We start from the raw sequence: 22,470 nt of genomic DNA on the forward strand, positions 1-22,470 counted from the left end.
AGCTATCTCGAGCAAAAAACAAGATGTCGCTGGAGAGATGACTCTTTTTTGCGGCACTAGACCGCTAAAGTGCGCATAGTGAGTAAACAGCGTTCATATTACAGGGTCTTGACTACAGTTAATCGCCTCTTTGGTGTGCCCATTATTCATGATCCGAGGCTATTTATTGCAAAAAAATGGTGGAGGCTCTTTTTTATTATAATGACTGCTTAAAATTTATGTACATTATGGCCGCTCGGAAAAAAAAACACTAAAATACAACAATAAAAACTTATGCACAAAGTGTGAAGAGCACCAAAGCACGCATTTAATTTTTCGTTTTAAGACGAGGCAACTTTCTTAAAATTGAATTTCCAAAGCTTAAGTTTGGTATTGAAAATATTATTTAGATAAATGTTTTCTTTTAATAGTTTCTAACGATACACACCAGATATAATAAACTTAACATTCAATGGCAACTTTTTTTAGGAAAATATGCAGTAAAATATTTTTTGTTTCAGACCCATTAAATTAGGATATAAAAGCATTTCAAAGAATATTCAAAACAAAACCCAAACTAATTGCCCTCCAGAGGACGATTGCCAAATTTCGCGTCCTCAACTTAAGTCCGAGTTAATTGGAGCGCACCAACCAAACACAAAAACAGCCCTTTCGGAGCTTAGTCAGGCCAGAAGTCGGCCATTAAAAGCAAACCCTCTCTCGATTCCATACTGCGGGAAATTCTCTTATTCATTTGATAACTGACCGAAGCGCAAAGAGACTTTTTTATTTTGACAAACTCGGCCCAGCGACGAGATGTACGAGTGATTTAATCAAGTCACTTTGTGCGAAATCGAGATGAAAACATTTCGGGCGGAAAAGTTGTACGTACACGAGAGATTGCGGCTTGGCGAGCTGTCGAGGCGGTTGTTGCCTTTTGGCTGCCAGCCAAGCATATTTTCCCACACTCTGACATAAAATGAACACAACTGCTCCGAATGGCCGCCGCCAGGCTGCAGTTGGATGTGACAGATTTGATCGAGTACGTGAGGTATGCATGCGTGATTTGGCCCCGACGCACATTCCCTGTGTAAATCATCCCGCGGGTGAATAAATGTAACGCTTTTTCCGACCACGCGTGGGCGCCCGCCTCGATTTGCATTTTATTTCTCTCTGTCTACTTATTCGCACGCGCCACTCACCCATGATGGCGCGCACACGAACCACACACGCTAGTGGTTCATCCATTTTTCGTTTGGGCCAGAGTGGATTTTGCGCCGGGATTTATAGCGGAAGCAACCAAATTGCAGGAAGCTGTTGGTGTGCCTCCAGAAAAATTATTATACGTGCTCAGAGAAAATGGGACCACGGGATACTCGCAGTGATAGTATTTGACCATCGGTCAAAAGTAGGTCGCCAGTTCTGACAAAAATAGCGGTTTAATCATTTAATTTCTATCATAAACATCAGCAAAGTTGAAAAAAAAACTTTGCAAAAATTGTTTGCTTAGAAAAATTTGAAATAATAAATTTCCACGAATTATGAACTGTTCTAAGGAAAAATTAAATTAAACAGTTACAAAAGATTTTCAAATAGAAATATTTGATTTTTAATTTATTATTTACTTTTTTATCAATTTGATTGTTAAAAATCCATTTAAGAAGATCAAAAGTTACATACCATTGATGGTTTTCATTTTTCATTTCAAGTTTGAAGTGCTTCAATATAATATTTCCTCTAAAAAACTGAAAACTTCAAGTTTTATGAAAAGTTCTGCTCCACTTAGTTTTTAATTTTGATAGAAACCTTGGCGTCATTATTGCCAAGATGAATTTTGTTTACATTTGAATCAGAACCAATGCGAATATTTCACTTTTTACCACTTAAAACCATTACTTAACAATTACAAAGTACATAAATTAAAAATTATCATAATTTCATTTAGTAAAAAATCTCATCTAGCAACAGCAGAGCCGTCTATTAATTTATGGAGTACAATATCCTTATCTCAATGCAACGCCAAAAGAAATATATAGCTGCAATTTAACCGTCATAATTCTTGTTGCCAACGACCTGGACTGAACAAACGGCACATATAAAATAAACAATTAAGTCTATAACGGGCGTGCGGCGTGTACCGAGTGAATAATTGCCGCGGTTTGTAAGTCTGCGCCATTTCCGAATAAGCGACTGATGCACGGAACGAGCGGCAATTTATGCGCATTATTATTATTTCCTCGCAGAGGGCAGTCGGCGAAGAGGCTGTAAATTTGAGACGGCTCTCCATAAATAAAATCTGTTTTAATAAAGCTAGTCGCGGCGGCGGCGGCACCACGACTAGGCAGTTTTAAGTGATTACCCCCCGAGTTATTATTACCAACGACGGCCGTTATTCAATATGGTTTCCTCGGCGGTGAATGGATAAAATAACTTTTTACGACTCAAGCACCAACTCTGTGCCATAATTCGCATCCTTTCGCGAGACTCATTGTTCTCCGTGCCAGGTAATAAAATAACAATCTTGCCCGTTGCTGTAGGCGGCAGAAAAGTTTGGGGAAAATTTCGCTAATAATTTTGCACCACGGACGATGAAATTTGTTGAATTTGACACGCGAGAGAGGACGGGGCTGTCGTCGAGAAAGAGTTGTAAAATTCACAACAATAAATCTTTTATGTTGCCTCGGAGGAGGGAGCGAGTGACGCGCCTAAATTATTTATGAACACACACACCGTCGCTGACTTGCAGAACATCTTGCACGCTTTTTCGTTGCTAAAAATGTTTCCGTCAAAGGAAATTATTTTGAGGAATGTCAAAATTACAAGAATATTAGTCAGCAACCGATTTTTAGATTTTTATCAAAAATAATTAAAAAATTGCTTCGAATAAACTTTGAAGATTTTTACTTAATGAAATCCACTCTAAATGATTGGAGGAGGGGAAATTTAATCGGTATGTTATTTAAAATCTTTAAAATTCGTTAGCGAGCACAATTAAATTTAAAGTTATTGCTATATTAATCTTTAATTGAAGCGTAAAATTTACAAAAATTATTTCTATTGGAAAATTCTTGTACATTTGGTTGATAATATTTTTATATTGTTAATTTATGCGTAATTATTATATAGAATGAGATGAGGAAACGTTGAAAAAGTAATTCCTGGAAGATGAAGAAGAGGCTAGAAAATGATCTTACCAGGTGGGAGTCCTTTGTGGTGAAGGTAACGGGGTCGGCCGCCTCCACCTCCTGACACATGAAGTCCAACGAGCCCGCCATCGTGAGCAATTTGCTGCCGGTCCGACCCAGATCAATCATATTTAGGCGCAGAGTGTCGGCCGAAAACTCCACCTGGGAACACGGGAGAACAGAACGAGGTGAGCAGGTATATGCAACCCGCGAGACGCTCCTGCCGGGCAAATTGCATAGCGCGCCAAACGCAAGGGGCCCTGGGGAAGATGAATGATGCGGGAAATATTATTGTGGCGTTTCGTGGCTCTCTCGCGCGTCATGGCTTTGAGCAACGGCTGCGCTTCGCAGAGGCTAACCGCCACGCGCCGTGGGTTATTCACCCTGCACCGGCTCATGATTAACAGCGTCTCAGATATATTTATTAATAAAGAGAACGATCATTAATGTGAAGGAGCATTCTTACAATAAGTATCCTAAATATAGGAAATTTGCAAAGATTAAACATTAAATTATTTGATAAAAATAAAATGTATAGCATTTAAAATATTACTCTTATTGTATATCTTATAGTAATTTTTAGTATTTTTTGTTATGTACTTATTAAAATTGATATAAATATATATTTTCATTTTGTATATTCATTTATAGAGTTTATAGAAAAAAATTAAATCTTTTCTTCAGCTTTATGGTAATAATATTATTAAAATATATATGTTTTAAAAATAATTAGCAAGTTTTTTTAATAGACAAATACTAATGAATTCTAATATAACAGTTGTTTAACATCGTTTTACTTCTTAATTGTGTTACATTAATAATTTTGAACATTTGTGTGTTTCATTGTATTGAATGGAGAATAAATAAATTCTTCTGCAGTAAGTACGATTGCGCAATTATAGTATATATATAACATTAAATTAAAAAAAATTATAAACTTGATTATTCGAGTTATAATTAATTTGAGATTTATAAATAAACTGAGCTAATTTTTAATTCGAAATGGTAAAACAGTGCGACTCATATCTAGAATTCAGCGGTGACGTGATGCTGGCCATAAAATATGCAAAAGCTGCGAGCTAAATTCGCGCAGAGTCGATGGATGGCATCATGGCATGGTAAATTGAGAATACAATAATAACGAAGATACCCGGGGCAAGCGAACAGGGTAAACGTTTCAATCCGTCCGTGCAGTCAGGCTACTGAGTGACTCGTCGGAATTGATTTGCAATTGCTGGAAAGCGAGCCTTCGCAGAAACAAACACCGGAATGATCGATTGCTGCAAGTGGCAGCAGATGTGATTGATTCCGCGCCATTACATTACTCTCAGGGTGGGCGGCCGGCGATGATGATGACGAAACAGGCGGCGTGGGTGTCTCGCGAATTGCAGCGGGCTCATTAACAATTCAGTTCGATAAACGCGTGGGTGCTCAGTCTAGCATCAAACGCTCAACCATTTGACGAGAGCAAAACAACACTCACGTATAAATAATACATCAACCTCCATTTCATCAAAGATAAATGTCGGAGGGCGATTCATATTTACGAAACAACACAACTCCTGGCTTACAATAAATTGATATCCAATCAATTTGAATTGGAAAAAAATAGAAAAAATTCCATATTTACTCATTCCTGTAACTTAAATTTTGATTCTTGCTAAAAATAGGGCGTTGGAGAATATCAGATTTTTTTTCATGGTCATGACTAATGTGATTAGATTATTAAAAAAATTATTGGAATCGTAAAATGGCTTCTAATTGATTTTCCGACATTAAATTATAACATTTTCCCTCTATATTGTGCTTTTTAATATGGATTTAAAAAATATATCCATTGTTCGCAAAAAATGCACTTATGCAGTAAAGCAATATATTAATTCATTCATGGTCAAGCTTACATTTCATAATTTTTGCAACATACAGAATTATTTCTCTGCTATTTCTAACAAGATCAGGTACTGAATGGGAGTTAATCATATGGTGAAGAAATACAATAAAACATGTTTCATAATTATTATTATAGTGCAGTATATTGATCGTGATTCGTGATATAATTAGAATCAATTAGATAATGGAAAAAGTTCCAAAAACACCAAAAGAATGAAGTGAATTTATAAAATCATGTTATTCCAATAATTTTGCTCTGATACAAATATTTAATTTGAAAAAAATTAGAGATGAATGTAAAAAAAATTAAAAGAAATTACTGTATTAACATATTTTATAATTTACATTAAAAGTATGTTTAAAAATATTAATAAGCAATATATTTTAAATTATAAAGTAAAGTAAGTGTTTATGTTTAATTATAAAAAATATACAATTTTTATTAATTATAATAGTAAATTAGCGATGTGTTGTAACCTACACAATTTTCAATTATTATTTTATAATATAATATACAATACATGTGTGTTTTGGCATATAATTAATAGAAGCAGTTGCATAATATTTTTTCAATAAGGAACGTCAACATTTTCCAATTATGATAAAGATTTTCACTAGCAAGAGTTGAATGAGACGTTTGAATCGCCCTTGATATGAGCATGTATGTGTGCTCTGCCCAATTATTCCGTCAGGGGTTGAATAAGCAACAACCTACCCTCAGCCGATCCGCGTTTTCGGCGCAGAGGAAAACTAACGAATCGACCTCGACAAAGAAACTCGCGGTGAATTTAATCAAACGCGAATGCTCTCCCCGGACGAGAGAGGCTCTTTCAATATATACGGGTGCGGTGCGCCGCATTATAATGGAATTTTCCTTTTGAAGCAGCGGCTTGTTTACATACATGTACGTCTAATGTACGTACGTACGTAATTTCAAGAGAGAGCAAAATACGCCCACGTTCGCTCGGCTTGCTTAATTAAGGTCCGCTTCCCTCCCCGCGCATGCACCGCGCCCAGGTATACATTCCGCTTGAATTAAAAACCCACACAACCCGCAGAAGTCGGCTGAATGAAAAATGGGGGAGAAATTTCGGTGCTGAAATAACACACGCACGAATTAGCAGACCCGCTTTTAGCGTAGTTGTGTCTCGCAAATGAAAACAAGAGCAATTATTCATGGCCTTGTCACGACGGGGCCCACGCGAGTGGTATTCTTTATGTGTACAAAATTGCGGGCAATTATAGATTCATCATTTTATTGACACCAAAGTTTCGTCAATGGAATAGGATTCATTGAAGTGCGCTTAAGGGCAAGGGTTGTGTGACGCTCGTAAATTAGCGTGCAAAGGCTCGTTTTGATGACGTCAGTGAAATTCGCATTAATGGACCTTTTGGGGAATCAAATTACTGAAGTTAATTCTAGCACAATGCAGATGAGTACAATAGATGATTTCATAATACATATTTGTAGTAGGAAACAAATCCCCCATACAAATATAATATGTATATTTCCAATGACAAGTTGACTCTAATAATTCATCATTAAACAACTTTTCTATTGATTAGAGTAGATTTAACAAGATAAAATTAATTGATTTAATAAAATCAATAACTATGAAAATATGAAAAGACTTAAAAATTAAAAATGTGAAATATGTAAATTGTTGAAAATACACCTAACCTGGTATTATTTTTAGTGACTCTTCAATTCATTAAAAAATAGCATAAAACATTTAGATTTTTTTAACCCAGAACAGTTAAACTTTTCATCTAAATGTTACCGTTTAAATTTTGGAGTTCTATATTGGTTGACTTTTAAGTAAGCAAAAAAATCATCTCTGCTCATCTTTTGCTGTCTACTTTTTACCACTTGTGCGTTTAGATGGAAATTTCCCTTGTGAATTTGGACAAAAGTTAATTCCAGAGCCCTCCAGAGTCGCGCGATTCTCATGTAGTTCGTCAGAGTAATTGTTAAAAATTTGATATTCGATCACTTTTTAAGAATTAAAATAATTTTTTAACAAATCAATTACTAAAAGTTTCATTAAAATATTAATTATAATTAATGATTTTTTATTTATACACTCGTTGAGAAAAATAACAAATTATATTTTTTTTAAGAAACTGCGTCAGGCGGGGAACTTTTTCTGACAGTTAATTATAATCTTTCGTAAGAAGAAAATTGCCTATTAAATTGAAACAAAAGAAAATAATAACAAAGTCGCGTAATGGGAATTTTTCGAAACAAAACGAAAAAATTGAGAGAGTGAATAAAAGAGTTGCTCACCTTTCTGAGGCACCCGATGAAATTGTTGTGAATTTTGGACCCGGGCAGCGCGTGGGTGTTTTCGCTTCCGCCCACGTAGACTTTGCTCGACGAAAGCACGCCGAACGTTCCGGCCGTGTTGGCATGTTCCGCATACACTCCGTCCACCACGGCCGAGAGCTGAAATTTCCGTTGATGAGATTTAGCAGGGGTGCGCGTGGGCGAATTCATTGATGGAACAGAAGCGACTGTGTGTATGTGTGTGTGCGTGAACTATATGCAACCCACGCAACAACCAAGGCTATCAGAGATTTTTTTATCCTGGATTCGCGGCGAGCGGATATTTACCGATTGGTGTTTGCGATCGGGATTGAATTGCACTTTTATATAGAGGAGAATATAATTTTCCGTCTGGCTTCCAATCTGGCCGGGTGAAAGTGAATATTTTATGTGGACTTTTGAATCTGCAAAACTGCGGCAAATCAAATGTGAAGCTTTAAAAATGTAGCAGAAAAGGTTGTTTGTCGGAACAGAAATCAGAAATATGACGATTTTGTAAAAAACACTGATTGAAATTGTTTACCAATATTTTTTTTAGTCTTATCGCATTATTGACTATTTATTTAATATCATATCTATTTTAACGCTTGAAATACATGTTATCTTTTTTAAATTGAAGTAAATTTCTATACTTTTTTTTATTAGCTGAAATTACTTGCTTCTTCTATAAAACTACTTCACTTTTTACATTATCAGAACTATTACTTCCACAGATTGGATTGCCATGGGCACCTCTTTTCTTGCATTTAGAATTTTATTCCATTAGATCCTAGTCGACGAGAAAAATGTTTTGCAATTTATCTCCGTCGAAAAGAGCATCAGCAGCAGTTTGCTCACTTAGGTAAAACATTTAAAAGGAAATATACTCACGGCGCGTGTTATTAAGATAAGAAACAAACTTTTTACCTTCTGTACATTCGGAATAAATAATATTACACACAGAGCTTCAACGATAAAAGCACAAGGCGATGTGTGTGTATATATTACGAAAATAACAAGCAAGGGAGCTCTGTGACGCGCATCAAAAGAAAATTGCTTTATCTTGTTTGAATGCGCGAGCGAGAGAGACGGGATTTTTTCTCCGTGCGAAATGCATTCAGCGCCTGCCCATATTATCGCAGAAAGGAGAGTCGACGGCGTTAAATTTTTAAGGTATTACAGCAATAAAGGCCAAGTGCATGAAAGGCTGAATGTGTGTCAGTCGCGTCTCTATGCAGATGGGATGCATTTCTCCCTCGCCCGCCACGATCAAAATGCCGCATTGAAAACTAGGTCGTTTGCGTATCTATTATCCTGTGTGCATAGAAAACTTTGCGCGGTAACGGATAATGAGACGAGTTTTTTTTATTATCTAGCTCCGCGCTTTCAATGGACGCGTCTGTCAAAGGAGGGCTTAATTGCGGCCTCTTCATTAGTGGTGTGTTGCAGCAGGTTGCATGTGGGACACGTGACAACAGAGTGGAAAAATGTGATGCGGCTTTCTTGCGAAGAAATACTTACTCGGCAAAAGCTGGTGACTTCGGCGATCTGGAAAAGAAAAAGCAAAACATTGTATGAGAAATTGTTTACGTCAAACATGTACGTGTCACCCTTGATGTCAAAATATATGGTCGTTTGACATTTTGAAGTGATAAAGAGAGAGACTATAATATTATTACAAGTTGTTGCACATCAAATATTATTTTGCTGCCGAAGCACTCTTTTATACCACCGACGTTCATCAATCAATAACTTTTGACCTTTTCGGAATATTATAAACATTATTGTGCCCCCAAAAATTTTATCAAACGTTGCCCTAATTTAACAGCTATTTTTTATTTGGTACAAAATATTTTTAAAGGCCAATTTTCTATATGTACGTAAAAAAATTGAATTTGGTATGTATTAAATACCTTTTATCACAACAGTTTAATATAAAGACTTGAATTAATTTTCTTTCTGAATTTAAAACACATTTCAATTATTACGAATTATTTAAAAAAAACGCGGCGTTATTTGAAAAAATTTATTAAAAATTTTTCTTATTAAAAACTTCAAGTAGAATCCATAATTTGGCGAATAAAATTAAACTTTTCAATTCTGCAATAGAACAGTCTCCATATTTATATTAAAAAATCAAGTAAAAAATAAAAAAAAGCCTGTAGAGAAATTGTATTTTTTTTTACCCCACTATTTGCAACGCAAAACGACTCTTTTTTTACTCAAGGAGATAAGTTTTTGAGAGCTATAGAAAAAAACCGAAACCCACAATAACCCAATCACTGTCAATAAATTTGTGAAGCAAAACAGAGGCGGCTTACTTTTTATTTTATACCCTTTTTTATATTTTCTTCCGCGCTAGTGAGAGAATTTCGGGCTGGTGCAAAAACTAGCAGTCGGTTCGTCAGCACTTCTTCTTGCCGTGTAGGCGGCGGTTGGAAAATGGCGCAATATAAATTTAGCTGATGTGCATGGAAAAGGAATTGGCTCGCCGGCTGTTGGCGTTATTGAGCCGAGAGACGCGCCAGGCACGGCAAATTGCGAATGCAGATGCTGTTTGTTTGGCGAACTCGGCGCCGGATACTCCATATAAGACGCTGCAATCCCCCCGAGGTGCTATTAATGCAGTAAAGTTGCAGATCGGCATGATAAAGCACCTCCGCGAGAGAACGGATAAAGGGCGTAATGATCGGCACCACCGGGCAGGACGAGACACTCGACTTCCTCGTTGAAATCAGCGACGGCAAGGAAAAATCCATCTCAATTTTTTCCTCGGGAAAAAAACTGCCTATTTTTTCTTGTTATGCGCGCGACTGAGAAAAATGGCGACTTTTGATTCTGGAGGGAAAGGAAAATTCGGAAGTTGCCGGCGGACCCCTCGGGAGCGATATCTCAATGCAAGTTTTATGTCTGACTTCTTTATTACTCGCCGTCTTTGCCTTGAATGATTAATGCCTTTCGTTCCGCGAAATTTATCACCGGATTTGTTTTGTCTTTCGCAGAAGTGCCAGAAGAAGTATCAGATATCACGGGAAGGACAGTCATGCCGTTTGAAGTTGGTGTTCACTGATCGATCCTCTCCGCGTGAAAAATGTCCAGCCAGTGAAGGTGACACGAAGTACAAATCGCATTCATATTTCCTCTGAAGAGTGCTTTAAAACATTCTGTAGAACTAGAATAAATGTGGCTCAAAATTCTTGATGAAAATGAATTTACACGAAAACAGAAAATATTGGGATTGACCATACCTTTCAAAATTTTAGATTGTTATGTACTTATAATGTGTTCCTGCATTTGTAAAATCTGACAATAATTATTGATTTGATAACCAAAGATCTATCAGGAAATATTCAGACAATTCCTTTTTTATCATAAATTAATTTAACCACAAAATCGTTAGAGTTTTGACAATTAAAATTGTTCGTTTGGGCCAAAAGCTGTCACTTTTTAAAGGATAGCACTGCATTATTTAGAAAAAAAACATTATCGAACCAGGTTTTAAGCTAAAATGGGAATTTTAAGGAATAAGTGGCGAATAGAAATATTATTTGAATCTTCAATATTCTACAAATCAGAAATGTTTTGCATAGCCATATTGTTTGCATAACATGATTTGAACTGGGCCGCCACCTCAAAGTTCACCCTGAAAGTTCCCCAAGCGAAATAAATGATCTCTCTCCGATAAAACTGATAAAATAAATATAAATGTAAAACTGGTTCGGGATTTGGCTGAAAGGGAAACAGGAATGCCGTGTATCGCAGTCTGGCTCCCAATGAAAGCGATTTCAAGGAAAAAGGAAAAAGGCTTCTGGGCATGGAACAGCAATTTGATTTAAACTCGGGTCGGCATTCTCGCAGATCACTCGACGGTCTCTTGACGTGGGTTCGCTTTCGTAGTTTTTTTTTCGCCTCGGCGCATATAATGCGAGCCCGCGCCGTCTTGCAAGTTACAGCCGAACTTTTTCCCAGGCAAGGAAATAAAGGGCTGGGAAAAGTAGTACATTGGGTCCTAATCCAATGATCCACTGCAGTTGAGGCTAAGTAGCAGATAAACTCGGCCAACTTTTCCATAATCCGCGCGTTCTATTCGGCTGGAAAGAAAGTTTTGCCTAAACTTTGTTTTGCTCTTTTTCGCGTGCAAAGATTGCGCGCTGTTTCCCGCCGGGCTGATTATTGGCTGCAAGCATTTTGCTCCATCAACTTTATCTCCTCTTTTCTTTTTAAAGCACGCATTTTAATTTTGAGGAAGTATATTATGAAAAAAGTTTGCTCAATTTGGCAACGCAAAAAAAAAAACTTTAGGGAAAATGTTGTGGAGAGAAATTGCGGCGTTGGGACTGCTGGGAGACCCGCTTATTGAAGCGTATTAGAAAAAATCTGAGACTCACCTCCTGAACTTTCCGATGGACCGTGACCTTGTGCCACTGGTTGTCGTCGAAACGCACTCTGTGCGGCTTGATCTGGAACTCGAGCTTTCCGTTGCCCAAGCTCATGGTGAGGACGACGCCTCCGTCTCGAAGGGCCAGATTAAGGTAATCAGTACCATCACCTTAGAGAATACAAGTTATGATTTTTTATTATCAGCAAAATTAATATTAACAATAAAACTATAATTAATGAAACATAAATTAATTTTATAACTACCTACCTACATAAATAAATTTATTTTAGCACTGCAATATAAAAATATTTTTATTTATATTATTTATAAAATTCAATAATTAAAGCATAGTTTTGTATAAATATTTTTAATTTCAACTAAAATGTTCAACTTTTTTATTATTGAAAATCTAGTAAATTATTTATAAATTTTCTATCGGTTCTGTAAAGGTAATGTCCTCAACCGTGAGTTAAGCATGAGCATCTTTAGTTGAATAGTTAAATTGATGAATAAGATATTAATAATCTAAATTTATCATTCCTTATCTTTGTCAATATGGCTTAAGTGCACATATTTATTTATATGAAAAATGAACATATAAACACCATAGCAAAAAATAAATAGTAAATACATATGAAAGTCTTGCTTAAATGTACGATGAACAAAATTTGGAGAAATATGTAGGGGGCTATTAAATTTCGTCATGAAGTCAAATTATATTCAAATTTTATATAAATCTCTTCTAAAATTTTGAAAATTTCTTCATGAGCTAGAACCTTTCCATCCAGTTTTTTTTATTTATTTTTATTTTTTATTTTTTGTATGTTAAATTGACATTGTTAATGTACCTCATATAATAAGAATCGATAACTTGTAATAAATTTAGAACACAATTGAAATTAAATACAAAACTTAACGTTCCACTTTGATTAGGATGAATTTAAAGACGCTAATGTAACTTTTCCTACCTGTGTAGAATAAAAGTCCGTTGGGTTGGCGCGTCTTGAAGCTCAGCGAAATAGAGTCCTGTGTGCTGACGATTGGCTCAGCCCCCGTCTTTGAAAGGTCGTAGGACAAAAACTCCTTGCCTCGGAACGTCGCCTCCGCCGGGGCCTTGTCTGCAAAAGTGACAGAAAGCAAACGTGAGAGAGAGATTCGAGGAACACGCGGTTGAATGCCGCGTCTGGAGTTTCAGCCGGCGAAATATAGTAAGCTCTGCGCTAATTCTAACGTGAAAGACACATGAGGGTGCGCGGTTAAATTCCCATTATCAGATTGCTCCATGCAGTAATCCCTGAAGCGACACAGACCGTCTCGCTTTTCTTCCCATGTATTACTTAATAGGCGCGCTAATTATCCAATTTCCCGATGAGAAAGGAGCTCTCGATTGAGAATCCATTACGGAGCCGGGAGGAAATTAGCTCGTAGTGGAAAATGGCGATGGACTAGATAATCGCGAATTAAATTGCATCCGACGTCGGAGATAAAAAAAAAATGTAATAACAATACACGCGTGGACAAAAAGAAGTGAATTGAGATACGCAGACAGGCTGGCCGGACCTTTCAAATTGCGTTCGCTCCTTGCGTCGCCATGGCAACCAATTCGCCACCATCTCATCTCGGCGCCCGCTATTGCTCTGCCAGGCTGACGTCACGCTCCATATTACATTACATTACGATTATAACGCTGCGTTATGGATCATTTACCTAAAGTAGCGTTTTTCGGCACGCGCGCCTCCCTATTTGACGATTTCGCAGCCCCCGCAGGGTCGGACTGATCGTTTAGGGACAACGGGGAGCTTTTAGCGCGCTTAGCCAAGGCCAAAGTTTGCACACTGGAGCCAAAAGCAAAGATCCCTCGTCTTCTTTGATGATGGGGCTTCAAAGGCCACGGGATAATGGCCAAATCCTATCTTTATATTCTGTAAAATTAAATAGATTGCCTGCAAATTTTTTTTAATTTTTTTAAATATTTTTTTTTTTTTTTACCAATCTGTATTAATAAACACAATTGCAACTAATAATTTAGTAAAATCATCAAAACTCTTATTTCTTTGGTTTGAGTATCAACATCGACAAAATGGAATAGCTGCAAAAAGCAGCTGTATGGTTATTTTTTAATTAAATAAAAGGCCGCTGTGCGTTCTAGAACAATATTGAGTAAAAAATTCAATTTTATCAAAATTGACCAATTTCAATATTTTTTATTATTAACTTTTCTTTCAATGCGCTGTTTTGTCAAAAATTTTTCTAGCAATGGTGTATTTTTTGTGAATTTTCCGTCCTAGCATTAATCGTTTTTTAATGATAAATTAATAACAAGTGAGCAAATCAACAAAAACCATTAATTATTTTTCATTTCTTTAATAATTTGTTACTAAACCGGTTACTACTTTGTCTTTTCAAATAAGGTTACGTAAAATAGTTTCCAGATAAGTTAAATAGCTAAATTGTTAAATTATTTTCATATGGAAAAATTCAAACAAGCCCCGTTACTTTTAAACATAATGCTCCTGTGCTGATTTCTCCCAAATAGTCTTCAGTTTTTATTTTATATCTTTCTGTATTTCTGTATATTTTTCATTAAAAATGTTACTGATTTTATTTTCAGACCAGTCCGTACCTGGATTGGTGAAAATTTTGGTGCTTTTCCATCCACCAAGGCGCTCCGTCGACTTTTCGGAAGGGCGAATTTAAAGAAGGTCGTCGCACCATATAGTGGATTAATGAAAATTACTGCGGATACCATTGAGCTCATGCCACGGGTGGAAGCTATTTTTTCACACACGAGGTAGGTACGGCGTACGTTCGCTTTTCAATAGTAAAAGAGGGCCAGAGTAGGGGAAAATAATTACCTGTTCCTTTCGCGTTCTGCCCTCTACTTTATTGCGTGCGGTCACGAATGGGCAAAACAAGAAAGCCAGAGAGCAAAGTCGGCACGCATGCACTCTCTCCGTTCGCTTGAATTTGTCACACAACAAAAACACAACTAACTGCGGCTTTTCCAGCGACTCATTATTACTGGTTATATTCTAATTTCGACGACTGTAAAGTAATTTATTCGAAAAAACAGCTCGAATCACGATCGCCTTTCTTTTTATTAAGTTTGACAAAAGTTTCCGCGTAAAGACCTAATAGACTTTAAAACAATTTGAGAAGAAGAGAAGTGCTGGATGGAGAGATAAAAACTTTTCTCTCTCCCTCGAATAAAATTGGAATCGAGCTGCGGGCAAATAAAGCGCGAAAAAGAGCAGGGCGAATTTAATTTGGTCGGCTCTTATTATATAGCAAGAAAGTCAGTGGCATTTACGGCCCTTTCGTTTATTAATTAATAATTCAGCGGCGGCGGCAGTAAAAGCGTTTATTATTAAATCACCAGGGAGCGAATGTGCTGACGCAAAAATTTGCAGTCGGCCTGGCGCAGAGGAAATTGTATCTCTCGTTTCACCATCAAACGCTTTGAGAGCGTCTGTATGTGTGTGCGAACACCAATTTCCCTTCCCCGCAGGCCGAAAAGAGGAAACTTTTTTCGAAAAAAAAAAAAAAAAAAAAAAATCTACACGTATTAGACATTATCAGAGCGCGCGTGCTTTGATGTTTCCCGCGAAAAATGTATTCCGACGCAGAATTCGAAATGCGAACTGCTTTTAATTGCGGCTGGGAGAATTTTCACAAATTAGAAAAGCTCCAGGCTTTTGCGGCAATTGTTTCATTTGGCGAGTTTCAGGAAAATGACGCAAAGCACCAAGTTGAAAGGGAGGCTGGAAAATGGAAAGAGAGAGGAGTTTCTAACTCGTTATTTTTTGTGTATAAGAGAGGATGCGCAGGCATTTTACACCGGTAATAAAACGGCGGCGCAAGAAAAAGAGCAGCTTTTGGCGTGTGCGCTGGCGAGTTTTGTATTCCTGAAAAGATCCAGGGGAGAAAGCAGCGAATCTCACGCCTGCTCTGCATTCTCGCAATCTCAGCCTTTTCTTTGTCTCTCATGGGAGATTTTCCGAGCGTGCCGAAGATGTGTCTGTGTGTATCGAAAATAGTGAAGGCGTGATCATTCTCAGGGAAAAAAGTACATCCTTTAAGAGATTCCTAGAGGGAAAACGTAGTGTTTAAAAAAAAATAAGCATGTCTCTTAAAAAATTTTACAAGACGAATACGTTAATGGGCAAAAGTCTACGTTTATTAAGCAGAAATTTAGTTAAACATATTATATTATGCAACCTACAAAACAATGTCTTTAAAGCTGTCCTAATCTCAATTCTGGACTTGCTAATTTCAGTAATTTTTGACAAATAACTATCTTTTCCCTAAATATTAACAGACGAGGAGTACAAAATCCTGCAATTTTGGACATCAAAAGGAAAAAACCCAATTTTAATTACTAATGTAGCAGACGAAAATTACCCATAGCGACTCCTTTACTAAAAATGCACCTAAAATATAGACTAATTTAGGCCAAATTATTTTAGTTTACTATAAGGAAATCTTAAACTCATTATTGAATTGTCCAATTTTGCTTTTTAGATTTTTCGATTATCTTAAATTTTATCTGGATGAAATTCCTATTATTTATTTTTCTCAGTCAATGAATTGAAATAATATATTATTTAAATTATGTTGTACTATTATTCCTTGTTAATTTTGGTTAATTTTTTAAAATTCAATTAACGCTTGATGAGTGTAGTAAACTGATTTAAATCAACTTTTTTTATCCAATATTCTGATGGCGTTGTAATTTGATGGTACATAATCGATTTTCAATAAAAAGTAATTTTTAGGCAGCTTTTTTCGGCTCCAATTTAAAGTTTGCAGAGCTCGCAAAAAAATGCTCCCTCTACACACGATAATGCAGGCAGGGCTTTTCGCAGCCCCATCTCGTCAGACGAAACAAAAGAGGCGCACATGGCCTTTCAGCGCCATTAGCTGATTGCTGCTCTTGTTCAGAGCTCAGCATCCCTGCCTATACAGATAAGATGGCATCTGCCAGTTGCAATTGGGCTCGTCGTCTTGAATTGCCTGTTGGCACACCACGGTCGTTTCGTGCGCTCAAAAGTACAAGTTGGTAACAACGAGGCTGTGCACAAATTGCGTTCGCATGCATGCATACGTATACGCGTGACCAGAGGACCAGAGTGACGCTCATTGTTCCATTTTAGCCGGTGGGGCGCGTCAGTGGAAAGGCATGTATATTTTGGAGTGTTCATGTACATACGGCAAGTGGTTTCATTCATGCTTCATTGAGATTTGCACGCTTTTTCTGCAGACGCGAATTCACACTGGCAATGAGCGCGTCCAGAGCAATCCTGCCACTTTTTCATTCAGGAGCTTTTGAACAAAAAGCGCGAAAAAGGTAACTTAGAATTTCATCCAGTGGCAATTTTTGTTCAAAGAAGCATATAACTCTTTTATAATAATCAAAAGTAGACCACGAATAAAAAAATCTCATGCTAATATATTTAATATAAATTCTTAAATTTTTAATTTTTTCTGTATATAATGGTAATTTAAAATATAATAAAATATTTTAACCCAAATTTACAGATATATTTTTTTTAATTTTGTTATTAAATAATGAAGAACATAAATAATCATAATATTTAAAGCGTCAATCTTGTTGTACCTTGTGCATCAAAATAAATGTAAACTTTACATTATTAATAAATTTAGGTCTTCTTGAAAAGTGTAATGTTTATAATTACAACTTATAAAGTTATTCTCAAGCTAGTTGAAATAAGTTTCTCAATTCAATGCCTAGATTATTATAATTTAAAATAAAAATATAACGTCAACGTCAAATTGGAATTAATTTAATAATTTGCCTTTTTATATATGTATACAAAAAATGCTACTTGTGCTACTTGAAGCTAAGCAAATCAAATTTTAATTTTTTAAATTTAATGAGGCCAATTACACTTTTATAATATTTGTGTTCGCCCATTTTACTTGTTTTTGTTTCCAAGTTTATACATTAAACTGAAGCAAAACAAAGCAGTTCCCTGGGTTAAAAAGCCTTTTGACTTTGAGCTCACCCGAACACTGCTCTGTTTACATTTCCATCTCGCCCCAAGCGGCATCCGAATCAAATGAAATTAATTTTCATTCAATTTGCATATAAACGCCGATTCCTAGCTGTTTACAAATCCGCGCGCGGGTGAACAAACAATTCTTTGAAGTCAAACAAAGCAGGGCCGGATGGAATTTGTAAAGCAAACCGAGCGCAAGATTGTTGCTCTTGGATAAATATTTCACGACTTGATCTCAAGCTGCAAACCAACGTGTCGCCACAAGGAAATAAGGGTAGGGCTGTAAAGGTGTCCGGCCGAAAACCAACGAGAAGTTGCGCCCCTGGCATATAAATACAAGCGAGACATTCAGAGGCACACAAAAGGGCTGAGTTCGCACAACTCTTGGCATCAATTGTCTGATACATAAGCGAGCGAACGAGGAGAGTGCAGCAGCAATTCACCCCAGCACTTTGAAAAGCGGATTTCAACATGCGAGACGCGGAATGAAAGGGATGTTTTTTATTCCTAAGTGCTTCACTTTCGCGGCACAATTGCTCTTTTGCCGTGAAATTATATTCCGCATTTTGATTCGATTTGATTGAAAAGGAGCCCCCATTGCGTCTAAACTCACTTGCCGTCAAAAGCAGTAAAAATAAGTTGTCCTTAAATATTAAGAACAATATAAAAAAGAAAGAAAAAAAAAATTAACTCAATTTCAAATAATATAGTGAGCAGAAGCTTTTTCACAATAAGGAGTTCAACTAGATTTCCACTTCATAAAGCCACATTGAATGAAACTCAAAAGTAAAAGTGTATCTGAATAAAAAATAAATTAATGAACGCTTTATAAACACTTTTTTAGCTCACCATTGTTCCTATCAACAAATTCAAGTAGATACTTGGTATTAAATAATCATTGTAATTTATAATATTGAATGTATGGATGATGTATTTGGGCAGAGAATGCCCGGTGGTACATTAATAAACACAATTGTAACTAAATAATGTAACTTACTAAAAACTCCAACCAAAACCTTTACCTAATTTTACTGATTTTATCCATATTTTTTTTTGAACTTTTGTTCCTCTAGTTTTATCAACAAAAATCACCTTAAGCAAAACATTTAATATTTGAAATTTTTTTTGATTTAATTAAAAATTCACTTCAATTTTTGATCTGAATATCTTAAGTGATTAAGTAATGATAAATTTCTTTTAGAGCATTCCACTTTAGATCAAATAAGGGCCACCCGATTCAGAGACGATGGAACCATTTTGAAAGAAGCTTATGAAATTGGATATTTTACTCGACGATGCCAACGAATGGCCGCGAATGGCAATAAAATAACAAGGTTTGCAATCGATACCGCTCCGGGTGTCTTATTTTTCCTATTTTATTTCCAGTTCGACAATAAAAATAAAATGGAGCGTAACTTTGCCGTAAATACGAACAAACTTTTCTCAGAAGTCTTAATTCAACTATATTTAAATATACAGACGGAACCAACTTTCCTCTTTGCAGAAATATTGTCAGCAGTCGTGATTTTGAGAGGAACAAACTTTGCCGTCCGAACGAAGGCAGCCACGCAGGTAAACAAGCAACTTGGCCGCTCATAAAATAGGAGCGAGCAAGTTTCTCGGCCAATTGGCTGCTCTTTGCAAAACACGCCCGTCTAGACGTTAATACGCCGTGTTATCGGCGTTGCTGCCGAGTAGCAAATTTCACGCCTCGCAGGCAGTTTGTTTTTATTAGCCAGGCACATTTTCATTTGGCGTTGTGTTTCGTGTTTACCTCTCTCGCCGCTAATTTCGACTGCAGCTCTCGATTTGCAGATCGATACTCGCTTGGCGAGAGCAGACTTGACTCGTGTTGCTGTCATTAAGGTTCAGCTTCGCGGTCATCACGGCGTTGTGCGCGCCTCATTTGCAAGTCAAATTCGCCGCCACCGCCGCGAGAATCATCGTCGTGTTGTCTTTGCACGACCGACCAAATTCTCGGGGATTCATTTTGCGCTAATGAATGGAGCGGGCTTAGCCCCGCAGTGTCGGCCAGACTGCTGTGTGTGTGGTTTTATTTTACATGCATCCATGTCTTCATACGTTGTCGGCAGCCTTGCTTAAATGTCACCCTTTAGAGGTTTAAAGTGATGGATTAGGACGCTGTTTTAATATTAATTAATGTTTCCAGCTTTACGCTCTGTTTTTCTTATAATTTTTTATTTTTTTTTGGAAAACGGGATGGAGCGGAAATCTTGCTGTATAGAAGTGACAATTTTTTTAAGTTACGGTTTTTGCCAAATAGCGTTAAATCTCCTTTTATTGGATAAATTTGTTGGATTTATAGCCCATGCCAATTTACTTAAATTTTTAAATTAAGGTAATTATATAATTTTATAACCATTTCAAAATTAGAGCAGTTTTCAAAACTGTCCAGCTATGCAAATCTGGTTCTGCTCTTTCAACGTTGTTTCTGCTAGATTAAGCGAGATATCAAAATTAACAAATTATGTATCATTATGCAATAAAATATAAATAGTAATACAAAATCTACAAAACTAAAGCAACATTTTTATATATTTTTAATTAATATTTATTTAATTTTAATTATCCATATTTATAAGCATTTTAAGACATTACAATACTCCTTTGAGAGTGTTTCATTAAGTTTCCAAAAATTCATGCTGAAGTAAATTTATTAAAACTTCCTGCTCTCTGATGGCGTTTTAAATCTTACCAAAAAGTTATTAAAGTTGGTTGCAGCTAGTGGTTATCAAAGTAATGAATGTGAGCATAATCATTTTACAATATTTGATGATAATTAAATTTTAATATAGAATATATAATTATTTGATATTTTAAAACGATTTTAGATATTATGTAAATAAATATTCCTATAGGGTTTTTAAATAACAAATTTCAATTTCAGAACTAATGCTCTTACAAGCCTCTTTTTTCTCTTGTTGAAGATAAATTTTCTCCAAAAGGTAATAGTATAGAAAGGCCGTGTATATATCATTGCCGCGAAAAAGACTGTGTAATAGGCAAATCCATCACTTTTTGAGTCTCCGCGTGTCGTTCGGCTCCAATAAAGTAGGAAGCCCTTGTATCGGAAGTGGGCTTTTCTGCTAACCGCGAAACGACGGGCGGAGAACAAAGTGCGTGGCGAGAGGAAAGTGCCATCTCCTGCAACTTCACATGGGCAGGCAGGCCCATTAGTGGTGCTTTTTCAGCCGTGAGAGAGCTGCTGATACGCGTCGGTCGGGAGCAACATATGTGAAGAGAAGAAGCTCCAATCCAAGTTTCGACAGCCGCGGCTAATGTATCACCGGCCTAATGCCGGAGAGTGGATGTGATGGCATTATGACGCGCCACGTATATGAGAAGTTTTCGGGTCACTAAAGTCGCAGCCAAGTGGAACACACGCAGCTGGAAACCCGCGCCGAGCACAAATAATAAAATTGATCACCCACACACGCACTCCCCGTTGGATATTGGGCTAATGTTGTTGATGGCCTGCTCGCCACCAACAGGCGCAAAAAAGCAGCGAAAACTTCGGATAAATTGTGTAGCGAAAATCTGAACCACCGGGGATTGGGCTCGATCAATCCTATGGTCGGCCAGGCGGATATAGATTCCGGCCTATGTGAACGACCTACATTGTTTGCTTCGGTAAAATTCTCACGTTTTGCACTAGTTTCGCTCAAATCAGAGCCCTCTTTTCCTGTCAATTATGTGCTCCTGCTCCCGGGTTTTTGCGGTTTGGCAAATTATTTCTTTGTGGATTTGTTGGAGCGCATTTTTTATTTTATCTACATGGGAAGTGGGTGATATTTTGCGAAAATAAATTACATCATTCTCAGCATTTCGGTTAAATATTACGCAGTTCCTGTTTCTTTCGCAAATCGCAACAAGGCAAAGTGATAAGAGCCGAGTGAGGTTTCCTACTTTATATTTTATCACACTTTCACTTTCCGCACAGAGCTGAAAAGATTCACGCTACGATGGAACTGCCAAGAAGAGTCATAATTGAAAAACCAAAATGGACAATTTCAAAGAAATCAGTTTTCATCACTGTTTTGTGCTGTTTTGCCCTATTACATTTTGCCCTGAACTTCTACTTTCACCAGAGGACGGTGAGGAAGTTGGAAAAAATTAAATCCCTATAATATTTTTATTTTATTTGAAACACTTTTAATCAATAATTCTATAAAATGTATTAATAATTTGTAAGCTAAAACCATTTTTTTAATGATTAATCATAATTATTATTATTATTATTATTTTTTTTTTTTAGTTCAGTAATGTGGAAAAGATATCACAATTCCTGGAGAAGAACGATGAACTGCTGCTGCTGGATAAGCTTCTAAAGGTTGGGAAGCTATTTGCCAAATTCAAGAAGGTTAGTAATACACAATTATAATACTTCTGCACTTCAAGCTTATAATGAAAATTCCAATATTGCTTTCAAGCTGAAACAAAATAAACCTTCTCAGTCGGATGAAGAAGATGTGGACGAAATCAATGGATATGAAGCTGACGAACAAACTACTTAATTTGAAATTTTTACTCAAATAAATGTATTTCTCCAAGTTTTCCACTTGGAAAAAATACCCAAACAAATATCACTGATCAAATTCTGTTTATTCTTCACAACTTCCTGACTGTTATCTTCATTTGCTTGTAAAATATCACAGGAAGCACAAGTGATAAGCTGAGTGTGATTTGACT

The 22,470-nt window shown here is 36.6% G+C and overlaps 2 protein-coding genes across 5 annotated transcripts in view; one reads left to right on the forward strand and one right to left on the reverse strand.

Moving 5' to 3' along the window:
* The window catches only part of LOC132194094 (neurexin-1), a 90,223-nt gene that overhangs the window by 16,328 nt on the left and 51,425 nt on the right, over positions 1-22,470 (reverse strand). For all 4 annotated transcript variants that reach the window (XM_059615169.1, XM_059615171.1, XM_059615170.1 and 1 more), the window contains 5 exons: positions 12,709-12,858; positions 11,748-11,908; positions 8,881-8,907; positions 7,342-7,500; positions 3,174-3,326 (listed from right to left, as the gene is read on the reverse strand). In XM_059615169.1, the coding sequence (XP_059471152.1) occupies positions 3,174-3,326; positions 7,342-7,500; positions 8,881-8,907; positions 11,748-11,908; positions 12,709-12,858 (650 nt within the window). The remainder of the gene's footprint in view (positions 1-3,173; positions 3,327-7,341; positions 7,501-8,880; positions 8,908-11,747; positions 11,909-12,708; positions 12,859-22,470) is intronic.
* On the forward strand, positions 21,728-22,453 carry LOC132194107 (uncharacterized). Its single transcript, XM_059615192.1, has 3 exons — positions 21,728-21,875; positions 22,037-22,141; positions 22,212-22,453. Exons 1-3 carry the CDS (start codon positions 21,744-21,746, stop codon positions 22,293-22,295), a joined length of 321 nt encoding a protein of 106 aa, XP_059471175.1. The 5' UTR covers positions 21,728-21,743; the 3' UTR covers positions 22,296-22,453.

The sequence above is a fragment of the Neocloeon triangulifer genome, unplaced genomic scaffold (genome assembly GCF_031216515.1).
Source record: "Neocloeon triangulifer isolate White Clay Creek 2 clone unplaced genomic scaffold, ASM3121651v1 ptg000006l, whole genome shotgun sequence".
In the NCBI taxonomy this organism is placed as follows: domain Eukaryota; kingdom Metazoa; phylum Arthropoda; class Insecta; order Ephemeroptera; family Baetidae; genus Neocloeon; species Neocloeon triangulifer.